This window comes from Tympanuchus pallidicinctus, unplaced genomic scaffold (genome assembly GCF_026119805.1).
Source record: "Tympanuchus pallidicinctus isolate F22 unplaced genomic scaffold, pur_lepc_1.0 scaffold15, whole genome shotgun sequence".
NCBI lineage: Eukaryota > Metazoa > Chordata > Aves > Galliformes > Phasianidae > Tympanuchus > Tympanuchus pallidicinctus.
This window is the reverse complement of record NW_026294669.1, coordinates 27,335,369-27,358,630: the sequence shown is the minus strand read 5'-3', so window position 1 is coordinate 27,358,630 and position 23,262 is coordinate 27,335,369. Positions and strand designations below refer to the sequence as shown.

The 23,262-nt window shown below is 37.5% G+C and overlaps 1 protein-coding gene across 2 annotated transcripts in view; it reads right to left on the bottom strand.

The window, feature by feature from the left end:
- The window catches only part of HECW2 (HECT, C2 and WW domain containing E3 ubiquitin protein ligase 2), a 150,970-nt gene that overhangs the window by 23,288 nt on the left and 104,420 nt on the right, over window positions 1-23,262 (bottom strand). For both annotated transcript variants that reach the window (XM_052675408.1, XM_052675409.1), the window contains 9 exons: window positions 22,090-22,214; window positions 20,524-20,709; window positions 15,604-15,738; window positions 12,640-12,742; window positions 9,988-10,084; window positions 7,439-7,522; window positions 6,467-6,576; window positions 2,556-2,676; window positions 274-387 (listed from right to left, as the gene is read on the bottom strand). In XM_052675408.1, the coding sequence (XP_052531368.1) occupies window positions 274-387; window positions 2,556-2,676; window positions 6,467-6,576; window positions 7,439-7,522; window positions 9,988-10,084; window positions 12,640-12,742; window positions 15,604-15,738; window positions 20,524-20,709; window positions 22,090-22,214 (1,075 nt within the window). The remainder of the gene's footprint in view (window positions 1-273; window positions 388-2,555; window positions 2,677-6,466; window positions 6,577-7,438; window positions 7,523-9,987; window positions 10,085-12,639; window positions 12,743-15,603; window positions 15,739-20,523; window positions 20,710-22,089; window positions 22,215-23,262) is intronic.

The following is a 23,262-nucleotide window of genomic DNA, read 5'->3' as shown; positions in this document are numbered from 1 at the left end:
TTTCTCTTTGCTTTCCCGGCAACACTCTACAACACACACTAACTATTGTGAAAATTCACATAAACACATGTATTACTTCTGCAAAGACAGGATGCATTACATTTCACAAAGCCTAAAACAGTCATCCTGAACAGCTGTATGTTCTAGGCTTGTAAATGTGGCATTTCCTGACCACAGTCCTTCCTCTTTTCACTCTAGACCACAAAAACTTCAGCGAAACAGCACAGCTGCAAGACAGTTTTGAGATTACATTTACTTCCCTGTTCTACTTACCCTTCTTCCCCAACAAATGTGACATAGAGTTTATTTCTCTGCAAGTCTTTTCTTGAGTAACCCATAATCTGGTTGAAGGCATCTTCAAGCAAGTGATCTCTCCTGATTATTAATCTGAAAAGCAAAACAATATTGAAACAGTAATTCATGAATATGAACTATATTTGGAAATATCTACTTACACTACAAGCTACAGGATGACTACAGCCCTGACACCCATTTTGCTGGAGAATTTGATCCACACCAGGCAGCTTCTGTCTGTTAGAACCTGGAAGTATCTACTGAACATTTCAGTAATATGTCTTGTACAAATAAGTGTTGTTTTGATTTTTCCACCCTGTTTTTTTCTTACATTAAGAACAAAGTGGGAAAATCCTGAAATGAGCATTTTCAGTATGTCTAAAATTCTTCTGCAAGGCTAGGCCTCTAAATTAGTCTTACTGTAAGCAAGAATCTAACTCTTTATGTAGAAATCAGTCTTATCAAGGCAAAAGATAAAGCTTTGTGAAAGTCACCAAATGATAACTTCAGAATTGAACACCTCTACATTATCCCCAGTGTAGGTATGATGTAACGACAAGACTAGAAGGAACAGTAATTGAGACATCCAATATAAAATAAAATAAAATATAAAAGAAACAAATTGAGACATCACATATAAAAACACTCTGTATCTTTTAATAGAAAAATTGTGAAATCAAGGAGACATCACAAAGATCTGAAATACGAGGTGAAAGAATCCTACTTGCTTAAACATTTCATCCTTTGCCAAAGAACTGTGTTTAATTAGTTTCCTGAAACTTGGCTTGTCTTACATTCAAATACTGTCTTATGCATGTGTTTGATCAGTCAGTCAGACCCAAGCTTGGATACGTGCCCCACACAGAGGCAACCTGCCCCTCCACATGCCATCTTGCAAAGCCCTTGCTGGTCTTACTGCTCATGCAGCAGTCAGTGGTTGCAGTGTGCTGGCCTGCAGAGGAGGAAGCCAGGAAACAGCAAGTGCAACAAGAAAACCCAGGCAGTAGGAAAACTGCTGGAGCTGTAGTTTGAAAGAAAAAGAGCACGTCAGCATGTGCTTGGGAACCCAGGGAAAACTGTTCAAAGCCAAGCTGCTTTCCTGTTTTAAAAAAACTCAGTGTGATGGCAAAAGAGTCAGGAAAAAAAAAAAATGCAAGAAATGTAATAGATCTCACAGGTAGCAAACACCATTCTCTTATACCAACTATTTGCCTACATATTTATAACAAAATCTTCATTGATTAATCTTTAAGCATTTATGACTTAATTACGTTATAGGAAAACTATGTTTGACATCAGCTTTTTAGGACTGTCTAAACATCACCACTTAAACCTCATTTTAATTGTGGAATTTTTTTTAACATGAAGTCTGAGCTCTGCATAAATTCCTGCAAAATGTAAGAAATGACTGGGGAAAATGCACTCCTAACTCTAACAGAACAAAGGATTTTTAGAAGTTCAAGCTTCTCCTAGTAGAGGGAGACAATTAGAACTTGTTTGGGAGGAAGTGCACTTTCTCATTACAGTTGATTTTGATTTGCCTAAACTATGTGAGTTTTTTACCTGGAACAAGACTTGATGATTTACAAAATTATGAAAGTATCTCTGATGATGATGATCCTTAATGTGTCAGTATGGCATCACATGATTACCAAATAAACAAAAGAGGAAAGATTTCATCTAAGCACTCCAACATTCAGAGTGCTGAACTTAAAAATATCAGCAGTTTTCCAAGGTGATCCTTGGAAATGAATAATAATTTACCAGTCTTCTTTAAAGAGTCTTTAAAGACTTGTAAACGACTCAGAAGAGAACACCTTTTTACCAAAGAGGACCACGTGAACAATAGTGGCAACTATGTACAAAAGATAAGCACACCTCATTTTTCCAACAGAAAAAAAAAAGAGAAGAAAACATAATTATTTATATCACAGCAACTGCTATGATGGAAGAGTTCAGAAGCCTCCTCTTCTGCATGTCTTTTTCCAAAGCACTTTTTGTCACTGCATTAATAATATTGTTCATATAAAGCTGGAGTTGGAATTGATACAGCAAAGAAGTGCCCAGAATTTGCTGTATCCTCTGCTATGAATCACATGCTGTCATTAAATCACTTATGACAGGCTTTATATTTCCAGAAGTGCAAGGGTAACCATAACGTCTGCATTCCTTGTAATAGGAGGACACTTGCAGACGTGCAAGGATAGGCAAGGCAAGCTTCCTGAGCTACAAATCCAGTTTCATGAGATTCTTTAACATACTTCAATTTCCCTGGGCCTTGTCCGTATCCTTTAGTCTCCAACTTTCTGTAGAAGTTCCTCAGCTTGGCTTCAAAATCTCTTTTGTAAGGAGCTGGAGCTCGGGCATTGGCACGCTGAGTACCTGCAGGAAGCAATAAGCAAAGAATGAGCTGTAGTGGCATGAACTGATTAATGTCCTATTATCTACTGAAAAGACTCCTGAACAGCAAAAGGCATGTGTTTGGTTTAGTCACCCTTAGAAATGAGTAAAAGCTGCGTGTCTTCAAATCTGCTCTGACTTTCTGATTGCACATTTCCAATAATATCCTTCTAAAGCACATCTTGAAGAGCAAATCCAGGTGAATGCTGATTTTAAAAAATAGCATGATCAGCTGGAAAGGATTTTGTTTGCCAAAGACACTCAATGCCTCAGCCTCAAAGCAGCTCACGCACACGAGATATATGTTGTGCTCTGTTCTGTTTTTATTATTCTCAGCAAAGCTAAGACCCCTGAAATGAAGTATAAAAATTATCACCCACTGTGCTGCTGTTGAATATACCAAGCCAAAGAACTTACGGAAATTCCCTAGTGGAAGTTTTCCCTTGGGAAAGTACAAGGGAGAATGGAAACAGTACTGATTTTAAGTTCATGGAGCATTTTATTTGTAACTGTAGAATCATACGCGATGCTCATCCAAGTGAGTTTACTTTTGAGAACTCATTTTTGAGGGAGAGAGCTGTTTGCCAAAAATATTGCATACCTCCTGCATTTATAAGTCCAGTATACACAAATCAACTGTTCTGCTTGATCTATTCTGAATATTACAACCTTTAGAACCTTCCACTGCTCTCTGGATAAATTACTTCAATTGATTTAATTGCAAGAAAGTGTGCCAAAGAAGCACTTAGTTAACCCTACTCCTGCTACTTTCATCTTCTAAACTCTACTTTTTATTACATTAATTACTTCCCTGTGTGGGTGTGTAGACATTCCCCCCAAGAACCCTAGAGCGTGTTAAAAAAAATTTCTCCTACCTTACAGTATATATAGGTTGCTAACTGCTTATATACATTGGAGATAACTAACAGGTCCACAAGACACAAGAAATACAGAGAAAGAGCTTAGAAGAGTGTACTTTAAATGATATCAGTTCACACATGAGTCTTCTTTTGGCATTCTATAATGAAACTAAGCAAATACAAAAACGCTATGAGTAAAAACATGATAACGTAACATTTGCGGTTATAAGACAGAGAGAATATGCATCCTTTCAGCCTTTGCTTGCAGAGCCACAGCATATATGGGTCTGAGATGAAAAACAAGCAGAATATCCTGCGGAAGTGGCTGCTGGAGGAAGCCACACAGTCAGTCTCTCTGCAGAGACCAGACAGCGCAGGCAAGATCTGTATTAACAGTGCCATTCACTGGTGTTCAAAAGACCTGCCTGACCAGAAAGACACTTGCCACTTGTCCTAGGCTCAGAGTAACACATGGGAGGCATGGCAAGTGTCAGAATCTTCAGAGCACCAATGGCAATATGAAGGACTCCTCTGGAAAAGCAAATTGTGGTCACTGATTAAACTATAGTGGTTATCCTACGTTACTGAGAGTGCAAAGGGTTTTTAACCATATACTCTCTCAGCTAACTATCTGGAATACTTACAGAAATTTGAAACTATAAACAGCCTTTTAATTATTGGCTTTTTTTCCCTAATTTGTTTATTCCACTTTGGGTCAAAGTAGGCACAAAAATGTAGTCACCAAAAAATAACAAAAGCTTACTTCAGACTTAACCCCTGAAGGAAATTATTGCTAAGAGATACCAAAGAACATAAATTTGGTAATGCATTACTTCATGGCTCAGAAATCAGCAGCACATTATTCTGACAGCAATGACAAGTTCTCTTTAGAGATTACATGCATATGCCAAGAAATTCCTGGGCAATTATAGTGATTACTTCCGCCTTGAGAACAAAAGATGTTAGTGGAAGAGCTAAAAAATGCAAGTGATGTGATAATCACATTTGATTTTCAAAGTGTTTATATTCTAAAACAGATATAAAGAGCAGCTTCATGATTATTCATCTTCCCCAAAAGAGAAAGAACAACTGATATCGACTGATCTAAACAACGGCTCCTTAATATGCAACCCCTTGCAGTACAGCACAGCCAGTTTAGCTCATGAGAAAACAGAGCCTCCATAGAAATCAGGGGTCATTTATAATTCCTGATCAAAAAAAGATATAGGACTTCATTTGTGCACCAAGACAAACATGCACTCTTGCAGACAAACGGGGAGATTCAATGGTCACTGTATCTTTCTCTATGCAACAGAACAGAGATTACAATTTTAAGGAGGATGAGACTAAAGCCATCACTGTTCATCCTTTTACTGCGTGCTACTTCTTAGACAAACAGAGGAGAATATCACACTTTAAAGATTAAACACACTTCGTTGGACTGAAACCTGGCCCAGCATGCTTTAGTGCATGTACTAATAACAAAGAAATTATAACTCTGAAAACAAAAAGTGTTTTTACTCCTTAAGAGAATGCTAGGTTTGCAGTTGAAAGTAAGAGGCAACATGCTTATTTTCAATCTCACTTTCTTTGCAAAGGAGGGAAACAGTTCTAGCTAAGTCATCTATGCATCCAAAACATCAAATGTACATGTTATATCATAAGATCATAAGATAGTTTCTCTAAATTGGCCTTTGCCTATGAGGTCCCATGCCCAGTAGGACAAGCTACCACTCAGGACATTTTTATGTCCTTTTAGTCTGGCTGCCTGAAAAAGTATAGCTTTTTCTCCTAATGACTGTGGACAGGGAAATGCCCATAAAAACCACAACACCTTCGCTGGTGAAATATTCTTATTGTCTGGAAGTACCCAGGATTGGTTGCATCCCAAATGTTTTCTATATTTTTGTTCTCTAATTTTTAGGAGCCACATCTGATAAACTGTAGTGATTTTATTCAATTTACCTACTATTATATTCTTGAGAAGTCATACTGACATCTGTGAATTTCACATTACTATACTTGGTCTTCAGAGATGAAATGGAATTTGAAATAGTTCAGTTTTTATTAGCAACATAATTAGCTAATATGTGAAACATCAATTTCATTCCATTCTGATGTGTGCATTTCCAGACAGCTGCAAGACGCTCTCTTTTGACATCATGTTAAGAGACAACAATCTGCCTTTACATGTTATTATTTACTATCCAACAAACAGTGGAATTTCAGTGTATACTTACTAGATGTCATGTTTTTATTCTTCTAGGCATTGGATTGGCATTAGCAGTCATTAGCAGTCATTTAGTTGTTTAACATCAGTGAAGAACAAGTTTACATGTTTTTACAAGTCAGAACAATAATCACAAGCTCTGAAGCTGGAATATAACTATCTTTTTTTACTGGCAGAACACCTTGTGAGCCCAAGGCAAAGGTTCATGTTTGATGGTTAAATTCAATCACACTGGCTAGTTTTGTTCAAAAATAGGACTATACCTTTGTTGTTGCTGGAGCTACAGAACTTGGATTTTCAGAAAGGTGGGAAGTCATTACACGCAGCATAACATAAACTTAATTGTGGGACTGGCTCTATGGCAATATCTTACAAATATCATTATAAAAATACTGCTGTGGACAATGACAGCAATTACAAGTTCACTGCTTCTGCTCATCTAAGTAAAAGCTGGGAACTGCAAAGGGAAACATGTTTGGATATAATTTCCAAACGCTCCATTTTAGGCTGCTATGAAATTGAATTTGGAAAGCAAACTAAAAATTACAGTCAAACAATTTGTCTCTGTTCTTTGACTTCTGGGAAGGCAACAGGAGTGTGAAACTGACTTGACTGATCTAGAGCTGATCTTTACTTAGTATGAGAAATGGTTTCTTATAGACTCTGTGCCTGAGAAACTTACCTGGAGAGTTCTGGGGTGAGGACACTGGTGAACCTCTTGGGGACTGGCAATAACTGGGATGAAGTAAGGCATGTGGCGGCACATATGACATTATCTCCTCTTCAAACAAGCTTGTAAATAGAAGCACATTTCAAAAAGCAACACATTTATTTGCATGAATAAAAGATATCTTTCTAAAAATAAGCATCTATTTAATCTGTTTTTCTTGTTAGTGACTTGCCTATTTCCACTATGCATACTTAAGGATTGTAGAGTCATAGAATATTACTGCCATTCCCACTGAAACTTAGTGGAAAGCACTAATTACTGCTAAATACTGTGAAATATCAGATGATATGAAATACGAAGTTTGTTTTCAATACTAAAATACATTTGCTCCATTTGTGTTCCCTCTTTTTTTTTCTCTCTTTTTTTTTTTTTCCATTAGTACTGTTATTAGAAAAGGGTCAGAAACCTTAGTCATGACTTCCTAGAAAAAAATCTATAATACTGCACAAAGACCAGGAACATAAACTTGCAATAACCCAGTCCAGTTCCGAGGTTTAACATGCAGCATTTTAGGGAACTAATGGATGCACAATTAAAATTCTATCATTAATACATCCTTGAGGCAATGGCATTATTAAAATGGGAAGAAAATCAAAGCACAACTTTTCACTTAGGTATTTTTAGAAAAACAAAACCAGAACAAAACAAAAACCCGGAGAAGAGAAATAAAATACAAAGAATATGAAGTTTTCGTGGGATTGCTAATTCTAACTCTAACTAACTCTTTGACTTTTCTCTTAAAGATTAATTATACTGATGATTGATTTAAGTAATACAAATAATTGATTTCCTACAAAGGAAAGTTTGAAATGAAAATCCTGTATTTTCTTTATTTCACTAAATGGGTCCACACTACTGTCCAGAAGGCTCTTCAGCAGCTGCCACAGCATATTCCATACATGCACAGAAAGCAGCAGCACCTACCTGAGTAACATGACAAGGTCTGCATCACTGGATAAACGCACCAAGCCAGGCGTTCCCTCTGTCCGGATGAACTGGATCTTCTCCCTGTGCAAGCCAAAAAGAGTTACAAAATATCTGATGTACACCCCAGTAAAAAAGAGAAGTACAGGGTATATCATAAAAACCTCTAGGCTATGCTTCTGCACTTCAGAAACCATTTTTTCCCATGCCACAGCATATGCATGTGAGTAGTAAAATATTACAACTCAAAAACTCATTTGTTCTGAAGAGTCATTCTTGTTTCCCTCACTGATTCAAGGCTCGAGGTACTGCAGACATGCAACCAAAAAAACTAGCAGTGGCCCTGAATTCAAAGCAGTAGGCCAAGCCCTGTGAGAGGATATTACTATTCAGAAAGTGAACTGTTTGAAGCAGTGTACAAATATACAAATGTAAGCCATATGTTACAATGCTTTTATGATTTCCAAAGTGGGATTTTCAAAAGATGTTGCATTTAGCACATCTTTCAGAAAACCCCTGCACTGTTTCTCCATCCCTACTCCACCAAAGTACTCAACTCTCCTCCCAGACCCAATATGGACACTACTGTAGAGTCTATGCATCCTAAACACTGTGCATAACACACTCTGGATTGCTGTAATCTCACTATGGATTTTTAGTATCTATATTGAATATAATGATTTGGATTATATTATATTATTATATTATTAATTTACTGTTCTCTCCACAGCCTGTAGAGTTTTTTCCTGTATTCTAAAATGAGAGGACATCCTATTCGTTTCCTATCAGTAAAAGACAGAACTTCTCTCTGGGTTCCGTCAGAAGAGGGTTGGCCAGCAAGGACAGGGAGGTGATTGTTCCCCTCCACTCTGCTCTTGTGAGGCCCCATCTGGAGTACTATGTCCAGATCTGGAGCCCCCAGTACAAGAAAGACAGAGAGCTGTTGGAGAGGGTCCAAAGGAGAGCCACGAAGATGATCAGGAGACTGGAGCACCTCCCCTACAAAGACAGGCTGAGGGAGCTAGGCTTGTTCAGCCTGGAGAAGAGTAGGCTGCAGGGTAATTTAATTGCAGCCTTTCAGTACCTAAAGGGAGCCTACAAACAGGAGGAGAATCAACTCTTCGAAAGGGTACATAACTGCAGGACAAGGGAAAATAGTTTTAAGTTGTGGGAGGGGAGATCTAGGTTGGATATCTGGGGAAAGTTCTTTACAGAAGAGTGGTGAAGTGCTGGAACAGGCTGCCCAGAGAGGTTGTGGATGCCCCGTCCCTAGAAGTGTTCAAGGCTAGAGCGGATGGTGCCCTGGTCAGCTCGGTCTAGAATTAAATGGGGAGGTTGGTGGCCCTGCATGTGGCAGGGGGGTTGGAGATTCATGATCACTGAGGTCCCTTCCAACCCTGGTCATTCTGTGATTCTGTGATCAAACAATTTGGACTCACTGTTAACAAGGAAAAGAAAAATGCAAACGCACATAATAAAAATTCTAAAGGAGAAAACCAAACAAACAGAAAAAAGCTCTATATAAGAACAGTGATACTGGCTCAGCTCAGAGGTCCATCTACCCCACTGAAAGTGACAAGGACAAAAGACTAAAGACAAGAGTGCTGGCAGCAGCACGCAGTTTAAACTATAATATGTGTTTCTGGAGTACATGATTTCATGCACAAGTTTCATCCAAAAGGTCACGCCAAATTTCTTGCCATCTGTCTCTAAAAACAGTTTGACATTCTTAAACAATTAACCTAACATAAATTTCCTGACAACTTCCACTACATATGCAGCATATTCGAGGGTCAAAAGGGGCACATCCAAGCTGTACATGCTTGCAGCGGTGGCTGTAGTAATTCAGTGTTTCCCTGTGAAGACAGGCAGTGAAGGTCAAGCAACCACTTCATCAAACTTGAGGTCTCGATCCATCAAGAACCATGATCAGTATGTTAACCTCACAGTTCCACCAGCGCAGTGCCGAGCCAAAGCTAAAACACACTGTCCGTCTGTGAGCATGGCCCCATCATGCACAGGGCAGGGATGTCTGGACAGTTCTAGAGCCTACTCCAATTTACATCGATGCCCAAATAGAAAAGTTTGAAGAAACGAATGGTAGATTTCAAAAGACTTCTTAGCATTCAGTTAGTAACACCAGAAATCAGAAAAACATTTTCTGGGTTAATGTTTGCAGCACTCCAAATAAATGCAATCAATAACTTCTCAGGAGTTACCACTGAGAATTGTGATCCGAATGACAGTTTTTAAGTATATGGCTTTTATCCCCTGTTAGGATATAAATCATATGATTGGTACCTTTGCCTGAAGCCTTTTATTTAATTTTCCCTTCATTTTCTAATAGTATATTTTTTCTCTTTCCCTAAACGTTATTTCACTGAGTTAAACAGAAATACAGAAAAGAAGTATTAGCTGCAGCTTTATGGATATGTTGTCTACAAATTCTACAATTTGTTATGTGCCACTGCCAACTTTAATGACAGAAACTAATTCAGATTAGCATTTTGTATTAGACTGGGAATAGCAGACTGCCCAAATTTTAATACCTGAGTGAATGATTCCTGGTAAGATCTGGTTGACGCTCCTGTAGAATTTCAAAGATGTTGGGCTGCCGCAGAAATGCAACAATCTTGTCATTGTAAGCTGAAAATAACAACAAAAACATTGTACTGAAACAACGATATACTAAAAGACAGGATGACATTCCTTCTTAGTTTTGAGCAATGACCACAAATTTCACTTTCACAGTCATTAGTTAGCAGTACTGCATTCATTTATATTGATTTGTGTAAGGCTACTTGTAGCACTATCACAGGGAACACACCTGATTATGAATGAGGGATCTGATTATGACAAATCCTTTCCACTGTTAATTAACAGTGCTAACTTTTTTAGCAATTTCTATTACCTTTTATCAATCACACTCCTAGCTGAAATCAAACTAGAGTATTCATTGCTAGAATTAAATCAAGGTTCTTAAGTTTCCACTGCACTGAACCATTCTCACTCATAAAAAGGAAATGTGAAGTGTCACAAAGCACGAGACATTGCTTAGTCTGCTATTATAAATTAAAATATGAGTCAGGGCAATGGAGAATCCAATATCTTATTTTATAACAATGTGTTTAACAGCCATGTAGACAAGGTTCTTTCTTCAGCTACCTTCAGCATCCCCTTCCAATCCATTTGGTGTCACTGTAATCTCTACAGGCCCTTGGAAAGATGTGACTGGTATAAGAGTGATGAACTGCCCTCTGGAGATGCCGGATTGCACTAATAGACCAGATTGAGAACTTAATTTATAGACATAAATATAATGTCATTCATCTCATCATTTGTACGACATCTGAGACCTACAGAGCTAGAAGAAAACAAGATGACCATAACCACAGACATTATAAAGCTCTTACAGGCTGGATGTAAGGTAACTAAGAGAATATTTTAAAACTCTTCCTCTGAGAAGTAATAGCCTTTTGTTGTTATTCATACCAAGATTCTGCCTAAGTATCAAAAAATGCAGTGCATCCTAACAGATGGCTGTATATCCAGGCTTCTTCTCAAACCTTAATTCATCCAGGTTTGTGTGCTTACAGTAACGTTATCTGCTAATGGCTTTTCAAGACTTGGACTAGACATATATTCATCAATTCCAATTACTTAAAGATTAACGTTACTCCTTTTCTTCTTTATAACTTAGCAAAAGCACAGAAATAAAAGGTTAGAGATTAAAAGATCAAAGAACTTACAGTTCAGTGATATCCATGCATTCTTGACATTATTCTTAGAATTTTAAGACCAGGTAAAAATAAAAGATTAAACTCTCTTTCATTTTCAACACGTAACAAACACTACTCAAAGCTAAACACACTTCTGATGGTATAAGCATTTCCACAGTTGACTTACAGTCAACTCCTATTTGGCTACATTTCTTAACTATCAACAGACACAAGTAGGTTACAGCCATTCAGGAACCTTCCAAGAACAGCTGATTAAAGCTAGTCAGAATTAGAGAAAAACAATTCATATATAATGAAAGGAGTGCTTTTTATTTTTGTGAACTTTTAAAATGTATTCTCTTAGCTATGTATTCATTTTTCTAAAGAGATTCTAGGACACATTCCATGTTGGTGGTGTTCAATCCATTCTCAAACATTAAACAAACAATGGAAACACCCATATTCTAATCCCAGCTGAGGCACCTGGGATTACTTAGTCTGAGAAGAGAAGGAGACTTGGGAGAAACTTTATAGCTCTCTACAACTACCTGAAGGAGATTGTGGTGAGGGGTGGAGGGGGCTGCCTCTTCTCCTGCATATCTAGCAATAGGACTAGAGGGAATGCATTCAAACTGCACCAGGGCAGGTTCAGATTGCATATTACAAAAAATTTCTTCTCTCACAGAGCAGTCAGGTGCTCGAATGGGTTGCCCAGGGAGGTGGTTGAGTCCTCATCCTTGGAAGCTCTCAAGAAACATTTAGATGAGACATGGTTAGTGTGGAAATATTGCTGGTAGGTGGGTAGTTGGACCAGATGAGCTTAAAGGTCTTTTCCAACTTCAGTGACTCTATGATTCTATTCTAATTCACTAATTCACTTACTGCTGAGCCTGTAGCGTATGCACACCATCAACACAGCAACGGGAAGGATTTAAATTAGCAGAGATTTTCAAGTAAACATGGTACAGTACAAAGATCCAGTTATAGTCAATCGGATTAATTTATCTTGATTTAGCACAATGTGACAGCTGTTAGATTCAACAAACTAAATTCTCTTCTTGGTGGCATAGGAATCAGTAACTTTGTATGTATGTAACTGAGAGCAGAAGTTAAGCTAATGACTAATTCCAAGCTGATTAACACTTGATGGAATCTTGACAAAAGAGATACCCAGAAGTTCTACAAAATCACTTGAAATGCCCAATTAGGACACAACCTGCTGGCTTCAGCTCTTCCTCTCACAACTTAGACTAGTGGGATTAGGAAACTCAGAACAAGTAGGATTTTTACATCAATTGTTCAATTCCTCATAGACACTTTCTGTTATTATTCCTGCAGGTTGCAACTGACTGATTAGACCGTAGTCCTAACTAACTGTAACTTCCACCCACCCCTACCAAATGAAAAACACAACAGTGAAGACAGACGTGACACATTCAGTCACAGAGTACTTCTCTGCAAAGAGGCCATATGCTGACTTACCCACTGGAACCACATCCTGGTACTGAGCTCTGCTGACTGTATTGAATGTACTAGATGGTCTTGGTAGAACTGGTGGTCCTGCATGACGAGAGTCCTCTCCAACCTGAAAATGTACAAGTGAACACAGTCAGTGTTTCTTTGTCAGCTTATACTTAGATATACAATGAAACAGTATTTAAGTGAGTACTTATATGATTTAAAATTAAACAAACATAAATTTTCTGCTGGATCACAATTCCCAATAATCAGTGTAGAAGGGATTACCTATCTTGCAAGAGAATTATTAGTAAAACATTATTTATTAGTCAGGAAAAATCAAAACCATTTCTTTCCAAGTTTATTGCTATTTTTAAATAATAGTCCCATTCTGAAGTAAATTCTCCTCTAAAATTCAAGCTGGGAAATTTTCAGAGTAATTTTGTACTTCATGTACATCTTTACCCATATTAAAAATTATAAAGATCAAAATGCAGCTCTTTCATTAGCACCATAACCACTCATGAGCAGAATTTCCCCAAACTCAAACTGGAAAGAATTCTGTGGCTAAAACAGCAATATAAAGTGAGTTCACATTCAGTCAAGGTAAATGAGTCCAAAACTGGTAAAAACATTTCTTAAAATCGCTCAGGAGAACTGTTGTGAATTCTTTGTGTGTTTACCTTCTGGAAGTGAAACATACAGCATATCAACATTTTTTAGTGCAGAACCATAGCGTAAAATTTTTCCTCGTGGCACATGTGATGCTGGGTCAGCTTCTGCAATTTACTGTATGTTGAGGTTTCAGTCATTTCTACTGTGTCATTATTTTGTATTTTATCTACATGAGGCATTTTGTTCAACCATTTTTTCATTCTCTTGGACCTTTATGTTTACTCCTCTATCCCTCTGCCTGTAGATAATTGTTACTACGTGAACTACACTTCCACATTCCAGAGAATTCCAAAAAAATTTCAAGTGCAAAAGATCAAATGATTATAAAGGTTTTGTTAAATCCAGACTCTGGCATCACAATATTGTAAAAGACCTGAAGTAACTCACAAGGTCTTTCTGCCCTCCGATAATAATCTCTCTGGAAAAAAATAAATAAATAACAGTAATTTCCTTTAGGCATTGTGCTGGAAAAGGAATGGCATTATTATTAGCTCCAGCTTCACGCTGCAGTTCAGCTTTAGCTTAAAAGACATTCCTTACACCAGCTATTGTTTGTTTTAGAGCATCTCCCTATAAAAACTGGGTCAACAGCTTCATAACATCAAAGTTTGTGGCAATGCAAATCCAAATAAAGTATTTTGAGAATTTTTTTCATTAAGTACTCATCTGTCTGCAATAACATACAGTTCCATAATACAATGGCTTTAAAATAGCTGCAAATAAGCGATATTTAAGTCGTAAGAGCTGAAGAAAACATACTCAGTCTCATACATATGCATATCAATAAACATCATTACATCATCAGTCTCCGAATGGGGATACTGCTTTGATTTCTATGTGGTGCTGCTTTACTTATATTCAAAATAGAGCCACAACTGTTATCATACCAAATAAATATTTCTGAACTGGCATTAAGAAACAGATCAAACTATTTCATTTATCTAATCTAGATAGAGTAGAATATTCCAGCAGAAAATTAGCACTGCGTATATGCAATATATGTGCAGACTTCCTGTAAGATGAACTACACTTATGCTGCAGTATTGACAACTTCAGCAGAACAGCTCATCTGTCTCTCTTTATTTTGAATGCAGATATTGAAGTCCAGAAGAAAGATAATCAGCACACCAATTTGGTGAAGTCAAAAAAAAAAAAAAAAACAACAACAACCTTTTTTATGTTCTCCTATAAATCAGTAGGAACAAAAAAACTTGAAACATCTAATGGAAGATCTAAACAGCTATATGAAGACAATTTCAGCTGCCTTGTCTGCTGCAAGACGTCAGTGCCTACACTATATAACCACACTGACAGATAATGGTATTTAAAATGATTCATAAAATACACCTTATATTGAGGGTGGCCATGGGAAGTATCCTTGACAACTAAACCATATTCGTACAGGAAATGATAACATATGCAACCAATGCAAAAACACTTCCTGCAGCTCAGTGGAAGCTCCGATAGAGAAGTAGTGGAGCAGATTCACGCACTGAAGCAGATCTCTGGCAGAACTTGATGTGCCACAAAACTGAGCTAAAAATAGAACAAATCAGAGCATCTCACAAGTCGTAACATGTATTATCTTTTAATTCCTGTCATGGGATAGCCCTCCTCTGAAAAGAGGAACCACAGCCACCAGCACAGAGCTTTAATAACATCTACAACTAAAGATTAAGCCATTGTACATATGCTTGCTCATAGGTAAAAAGAATTTACAGCAACAATATGGAGATTGGTAGTGAAAAAGGTCCACAGTGGCGCGTCAACATGACAGACTTTCAAATGTTTTACTGTTTAGAAAGTAGAGTTAAAATACATACATAAGTACATACAATGGTCTGACAAGCCCATATGCAGGAAGAAGGCGTTTTACACTTATTCAGATTGTTGCACATCTAGATGTATACACACACCCATTTTTTCCTCTAATTTGCAAAGTTATAACCTACATAGTTGGCAGACACCAGGCTTGACAGCAATAAGTATTTTGACAGTAAAAATCATGATACAGATACAGATAACCTGTAATCAGATGCTCTCCTGTGGTTAAACAGGGTTACTGCAAATTAAAAGTAAAATTAATGTTGATGGTTTGTTTGGTTTTTTTTCTGAAATAGTGTATTTCAAAAGGATCAGTGACGTTCCCTGTTAGAAAATAAAACCATGAACATTCATGGCTGAGTACCATCCAGTTACAGAGCAACAATGTTCCTCACAACAGAATGGAGTTGTAAATGGAATGAAGTAAAAGAAGATGACCTTAAAAACCTGGTGGCTCCCAACCAGAGAGAAGAGGCAGAGCAAACCTACCTCACCAGCACTGTGGCTGCGTTGCCTAGTTAAGTGCTGCCGATGGACTAAAGCACTGGTAGGCCTGCTGCTCTGCAAGGGAAGCCGAGGGTCAATGAACGTGGTCGTGCGGGAATTGTGATCAACAAAGAAAGCCTAGAAAAAGAAAAAGGCAAGAATTTATAGCCAATTGTTTGTATGACAAGAATACTCAACAACCACAGACTTAAATGTCTAAGGTTAATGTGTATTCAGGCTCTAGGATTCAGCCTCTGATGTCAGGCTTTCGAAATTCCTTCTCATGTTGCTGTGGCTCACATGGCAAAAGGAGGATAACAGCTTTTCAACTCACTGGAGGGATGAATTCTTTAATACCTTATTTCATTCATGCCTTTAAAGTCCTTTGAAATCTTCAGCTGACCAGCATCAGAAGTTTTATTATGATTGCCAAGAAGAAAAGGCTCTTATATTTAATAAAAGTCATCCTCATGTTTTCTGCCTTTCATTTCCTTATAAGCAACTAAAAAATGTCATTAAGGGGCAAAACCATACCCCTCTGTGAACTACTCACCACATAATTATGAACACAAACTAGTGTGCAAAACTCAAGTGTATGACTGCATCCTGTGATGCACTGTGATTACAAGTCAAAAGACATTTTTAACATCCTCATGTTGCAACTATTCTAAGCTCATTAATCTGAAAAAATGTCAGCTGGGGACAAAAAGAAGGTGGCAACAGAAACTTTTAAAACGGGCAGCTGGTAAAGAACTACCGCATGCTGGCTGGTCCATTGTTTGCTTAAAGCAAGGTCACAGGAGCACATATCCTGGAAAATGAAAACCTCCTGCACTATAGTCCAATTCAAACCAAAAATTGTTTCTAATCCTTGAGATTTAAACTTTTTCCAGTATTAGTGTTGCACTTGGAAACCTGCACTGTTCTATTTCAACTTACTTCAGCTTTTTTTTTCAGTCACAATGCTGGAAATAAGGAAATGGCAAAAAAAGATCCTGGTTTTGAGGAGAAGAGTTACAAGAAAGTGACATCTGGTTTGAAGAATTAAAGAGTCTGGACCAGCAGAGAGGTGGTTGGGTCTGCTGGAGTCATTTCTATTTGTGATACCAGTGAGGTACTTTGACCACAGTTTCATAAACAATTCAGTCCTGTGGTGTCAGCAGAAGAAACATTCCCATCTTCCCTCACCCTAACCACTTGTTTCATCCCTTGTGCAGCCCCCTTCTGCCTTGTGCTGGCACAAGTGTTTGCGTGGCCACACAGTGAACCTTGCTGGGGACCCGGTCCAGGCCAAAATTATTCTCTTTTGTCCGTTTCCTTGCTTCTTCTTCTAACCTCAGTCAGCCCACCAGGGACGAGAGAAGTACAGAACTGGATCTTATAGCAACCTACAGTGTTCATCAAATCATTACTCAGGCTGCTTAGTACAGACAGGAAAGAGAAAACAGAATTCTTGTGACTGCCATGAAAGTCATTAGGCAAGCCAGTGTGCCATGTTACACAGCAACTAAATATTGCTGTGGTGGGAGAAAATATTAGTATTTCCAAATCCCAACAGAGAGGAAGTGCATGGAGCTGCAAATTGCGGCTGATGTCTGGCTGGGAGAGACAGGAGGGACACCTAACCTGCAAGACCTCAAAAACATTTCAGAAGAGGGCAGCAAGACTCCTACAGCTTTAACAGTGATGGCCTGAACCTAAGATCTGGGTATGCAAGTGTTGAACCACACCACCTGAACACCGAAGAAGTTCCCTTCTGTTCAGATGAAATAGTTACAAACACTTAAGTGAAACAGTGTTCTGCAATTCACAAACAATATCGCGTATCAAAACATTACAATTTTAACCGCAGCGTTTGAGCCTGATGCAGGACTTTTTTCTGTAACCTTGACAAATGATGCCATCACCTTCAGCACAAACATATCTATTTCAGAACATGAAACCAGAGGAAAAGCAGAAAGAAAGCCATTACAAAATTTTGACTTGAGGCCTAGCAAATGATTGAAAGAGACTGCTGCAATGTATCCAAGCTTTCTGAACTATTTGCTTCTAATTTACAGGTTTACTTCACTTACTAACAATTGGTTGTTTTTCTAGTCTTGACTATGCATATTTCTAAGCTGTGAGGGACATTCAGCAAACCAAAGGTTGATTTCATTAAGTTGACACTATACTGTAAAATCACTTAGGAAAAAAAAAAAAGTAGCAATTCAATCGTGGAAGTACTATCTACAGTTGTTCTCCAGAGTTATTTGATTTAACACAGCAGTCTAACACTGTATGTAGTGCTCTTTCACATTATATTTAAATAAAGAACTAACCATACGTACCAAGTTTAAGACAAGCATATCTTATTAACTATGAATGCTTGCAGGTCAGCAAGTAGCAGCCTACTAAAAGCCAAAAATACTAATTCGTAGCTTCAGCGAAGATAAGCATTAGAGCCTTAATGTGGATATTGGCATACAGCTCAAAACACAGTGAAATCTCTCAATCTCCTCCACAAAAAATTCCTCTCATAGCACATAATTATAATTCATGAATCTTATGACGCTTGAAGAGAATGACATAAGGTGATTAGTGCAAAAACTGTAATTTATCCATTAAACATGGATAGTTGCTTAAGTTATCTTTCACATTAAAGTATATGAAGCTTGCTAAAATACCCTTCTTCCTATTCAAGTTATTAATAATCAATTAGAATTTCACAGTAGAAAGAAAAAAAAATCTCTTATAATTTATTATTATTTATTTGGAATGAGGCCAATGGGATGAAGTTCAACAAGATCAAGTGCCAGGTCCTGCACTTTGGCTACAACAACCCAAGGCAACGCTACAGACTTGGGGCAGAGTGTCTGGAAGGGCCTGGAGACTTTCAAGACTAGATCAGGCTCTGTGCACCTGATCGAGGTGTGGATGTCCCTGTTCATTGCAGAGGAGTTGGACTGGACGGCCTTTAAAGGTCATTTCCAACTCTTAGGTTTCTATGATTCTACCATCTGTAACGCCACTCAGAAATCCCATACTTGATGCGTTGGGCCTCCTGGGGGGTTTTATTGTCTGAAGGGGATACATGTAGGAATCCAGGAAGAGTGGGCAACTGAGATTAGTCCAACAGATCTGAAGGGAGTTTGGAGGTGAGCAGGCCCCACTTGAGCACGAATGCCTGCAAAGGTTACAAGCCATTGGAACTGCACTGACATCAGGGAACATGAACTCTACTGCTCACTTCTGTATTAGGGTCAGAATAATCACTGTGCCTTGTGAGCAGCACCAAGCCTCTTACTACAATATACTTAGAGAAATAAAGGGAAACATCATCTCAGTGGGAAAGAATAGCAGGAAAGGAGATGTAATATGTTTTGTGGCATGGCTAATATCCACTTGCTGTTCTTTAGCTTATGCTTTTAATAAATGCAGGCTTGGTTTTGTTCGGTCTCATCAAACATGTTTCCACACACTTGACATCACTCTCTTTCAACTGCTGAATAAGCTTTCCTACTGGCCACATGCACTGTTTGTGACGAAGACGCATCAACATAAAGAGCATAAATAACTGAGCTTAATTCAAAGTGAAGAAATCCCAGTGGGGATTTATTCAGTGCTTCCTTTCACTGATTAACATTTGTCATAACCTCACGGTTAGCAAACACAACACATGAAAGCCAAAGGTCTAATATTCTAAATGGGGCACCTATTTATAGTCAATTGAAATTGTCATATTCTTCAGGAAAGAACCAGCCTCCGAAGGACCATACAAACAAGGATGATACAAATAAGAAAAGAGAGAGGAAGGCAAATAATGAGGTTAACATAATCGCACATCCCTAACAGGGCTACTAAAGGAAAAACACAGTGCTTTCCAAAGTTAATAAATACAAGATGAAAACAATTCTCAAGTTCTTTTTCTAGCCTTCCGTTCAGAATCTGTCTGCAATCTTTTCAAGCATCAAAATCATTATTTACATGGACAGCATACCAGGACTGATAACATAAGAACTAATAAGCTTAGTTTGCATTCTCACACAAATTGATAAGTCTTATCACTTCCTCCCATGTTAATCATAGTCTATTTTTAAACTTCCTAGCCTAAATTTACATTAAAATTATATTACTACAAAAATTTGTCTGTTATTCTCTGATTTTAAAATATTTTATTAGAATTCCAGAAGTGACATTTGTTCTGCAGAACTTGCAACTATTCAAGATCTTCATTAATTAATGAAACTTCCTGCACAGTTTCTGTGTGGTTAACCAATACAGAGTCAGCAGAGTAAGTATCCCTGGGGCTATTGCAAGCGCACTAATATTATTTCAGAATCTGATGAATGCTGGAACTACTTAGCATTTGGATACAGGATTCACCTAGGAAAACTGTTACATATTAAAGAAAAAAGAACAAATAATGCACGCTAATAAATTTCACTTGAGATGCTAAGGTTGACAGTTAAAGAAGAAAGTTGATACAAATAACCCAACAATAACTCATTAAAATTCAGTAGATAAAAAAATTAAGTAAGCTTACATTTAAACTTTCTTCTGAGTACAAAGGCAAAACTCTAAAGTACTTTACTGACCTGCTTATATTTCCATACTAAATAATTATTTTCAGAAGAAGTTTTAAAATATCTGAAGGAAGCCAAGTAACATCTCAGAGTGAAAAGACTATTGATTTTCTATTAATATTTCTTATACTGATTAATATTTATTTCTCAGTCTCCTTTTCCTCTCGCATAATGTTTTGCCAGCATAAATAAGAAATTCCAATATTCTTTTGAAAAAGGAAAAACATGCATCTTTACGTACATTGGGGAATCACGGCCATTTATGTTCCTTCCGGAGAACAGTAAGAAGAATCCTAACACTACAACGTTCAAAAATCACACACTGAATAGAGATATAAGTGTGTCACTTGTAAGTTACCTTGCCCTGATGGTCATGTTTCATTTCCCAACCTCTTGGCAGCTCCAGCTGTTTGTTAGCAAACATGTTTAGGAAGCCCACCAAATCACGATTATGCTGGTAGCGCTCAAAATGGTGGGTGTCCCGCCGGACTTTGGTGATCATGTGCTTCAGACACGTGTTGTTTGTAAACATGCGGTAGGCACTCTGAAAAACACGGAACAGTAATAATTTCATTACAAAAGAAACACTTCCACTCTAAAAAGGGATCTTTTCTAACTAGGCAGCAGTTATGAGAAACTGGTCATCCTTGTGCGGTTTTGGAATTAGTGTTCAATGTTTTGTTTTTGTTTTTATTTGATGCACATGAACTTCAGCAAAGTGTAAAATACAGGGACTTGGACTCCACCTTACAAACACTTGTCCCATGAACTGTGAAGAATTTCGTAACATTAGAATTGCTTAAAAGATTAAGATCTCATAGGTATTCTAAGACTTCTGCAATAACAAGTCAATCATAGCCACAGAACGGTCATAAAGCTGGTAAGGTTTTCTGCTGAGCAGAGACATATGCTTGTAGAACTTAGCACAGTTACATGTAAATCCACAGACTTCTCAAAAAGAGGGAAAGAAAGAACCCTATAATTGCAAACCCATGTCTAATTTAGCTAATAAAATTAAAATGATATAGTAAAAAGAGAGCACTGAGGAGCAGAGAAAACTTCAAATAGAAGGGAAAAATAAACACTTTACACTTTTACTCCAGGAAAAAAAAAAGCCGACTGCAAATCAGATCTTTGTCCCAGAACTGGCAATAGACAGAAGCTAAATCATAGGTCCTTCTATTGCAGTGTGTTGCTACCTAGACCACACCGTGCTCCTTCCTTTGTTTTCTGGCCAGAGGTCTTATCTGCTTCTGCCCTATTCCAAATACTGAAGATAAAGATGTATACTCCAAGTAGAATTTTTCAGATATGCACAGACATGCATATCAGAACTGAATTAAAGTCTATCAGTAATTTAAAAAAAACCTGCATAATTTACTAATGTGATTGCAAACAATAAATTATTCATCCCATTACATCTGTTTACAATATATATTCCTTATGAGAAGGAAAACAGAGAAAAGAGAAAGGGAAAACATACACTAACATGTCTTCTTGTTCACTGTGATCTCTGAAGTATTTTGATATAAATCAAGTAATTTGGGTGATACAAACCTTCCCATCAGCATCAAAATGACCACAAAGTAGAAACTTCATTTTCATTCAAGAAAAAAAAAAGTCTGTTAGTCTTTGAAGAACACAGTAATAAAGCTATTGCTTCAAAGAACAAGTCAGTTTGGTATTCTAAAAAAGATCCACAGCTGAGTAAAAAGCAAAAACCTAAAAGGTCTAATGCCACATAGGACTTCTGTGGCAGCCCATCAACTGCAAGGAATGATGATGAGTGTTGCAGTTAATCCAGCTTCCCTATGTACTAGCAATATTTTACCATCAAACACTAAGTAACACCTCTGCATGCAAAACATCTCTGTATATAAAGATGCATTTATCGAAGTCTTTCACCTGAACAGACTGTACTCACAGGGTTAGAATGCAGCACTGTGAAGAACTCTGGGCTGATAAGAAATTTCACAGGGGGAGACTGGAGCAACAGAGTAAGCCTGGATCTGGAGGTAGAGTGAGGCAGCACATTCTCTCTTCGAAAATCTAACAACAAAGTGAATGACAATTCACAACTCCAGTAATAAATGTTACCAAAACACTACTGCAAACAACTATATAGTTTAGTTACACAAAAAAGAAAAACCTGGGTATACAATTGTATTGGTTTCATTACCCACATAAGCACACTTGAAATTCTTCTAATACCGGAATTTGTATCTAGAAGATCTAATTTGTTGCTTTTGGTGAAAAATCATTTAATAATAATGTTTTAAAATGCTTCCGATTATTTTGGTTACCAACCACATGCCTATATATAAATTGCCAAGAAGGTCCCTGCATCAAGCCCACAGTGCTATATTGTAGCCATATGCAGATAACAGTCATTTCATAAATGCTGACCAATGCATACAGAAGTCATCGTACATTTACAAAATGTTTCATTCTTTCTTCCTTAAAAAGCAAAATAAATTTAAAAAATCACTGCCAGTAACACCGCTCTGACCCTGACACAGTACTTAAAATATTAAAGCAGCTTATGTAAGTTAAAAACAGGTTGCCACAGGAGTACCTTTCACATTCAACTTGGAGTAAACATTTGCTTCTCCTCCTAGCAACTGTTGAAGCGCCCTGATTTCTCAACAGTATCAGGAACTGAACATACATAATGTGTGATATTTTCTACAATGTTATTTTCCTAACCTCCTTTGAAAATCAATAGCATGTTTGGATGCACATTTTAAAGTAATGGAAAAATTGTAAATTCAGATTGGGCCTCCAGCGTTTTTACTCCAAAATTTCACTCCATCTTCTACACATCACTGCTTCTTTCTTTTACATAACAGGGCATTTGCACAATTCCCCATCAAATAAACATTAATCACACAAAACACAGCCACCACGGATATAAAAGACTAACCCACAGACAGAGAAAGGAGAAGAAAGGCAGTGAATGAAACTCTAAGGGAAAAAAAAGAAGAATAAACTGTAAGTTTAAAAAAAAAAAAGAGGAGGAAAAGAATGAGTGACATTCAAAACCCGGATGACTAAATACTATGGGAAAAAAAGGGAATAAAGGATCTATTCATTCTGC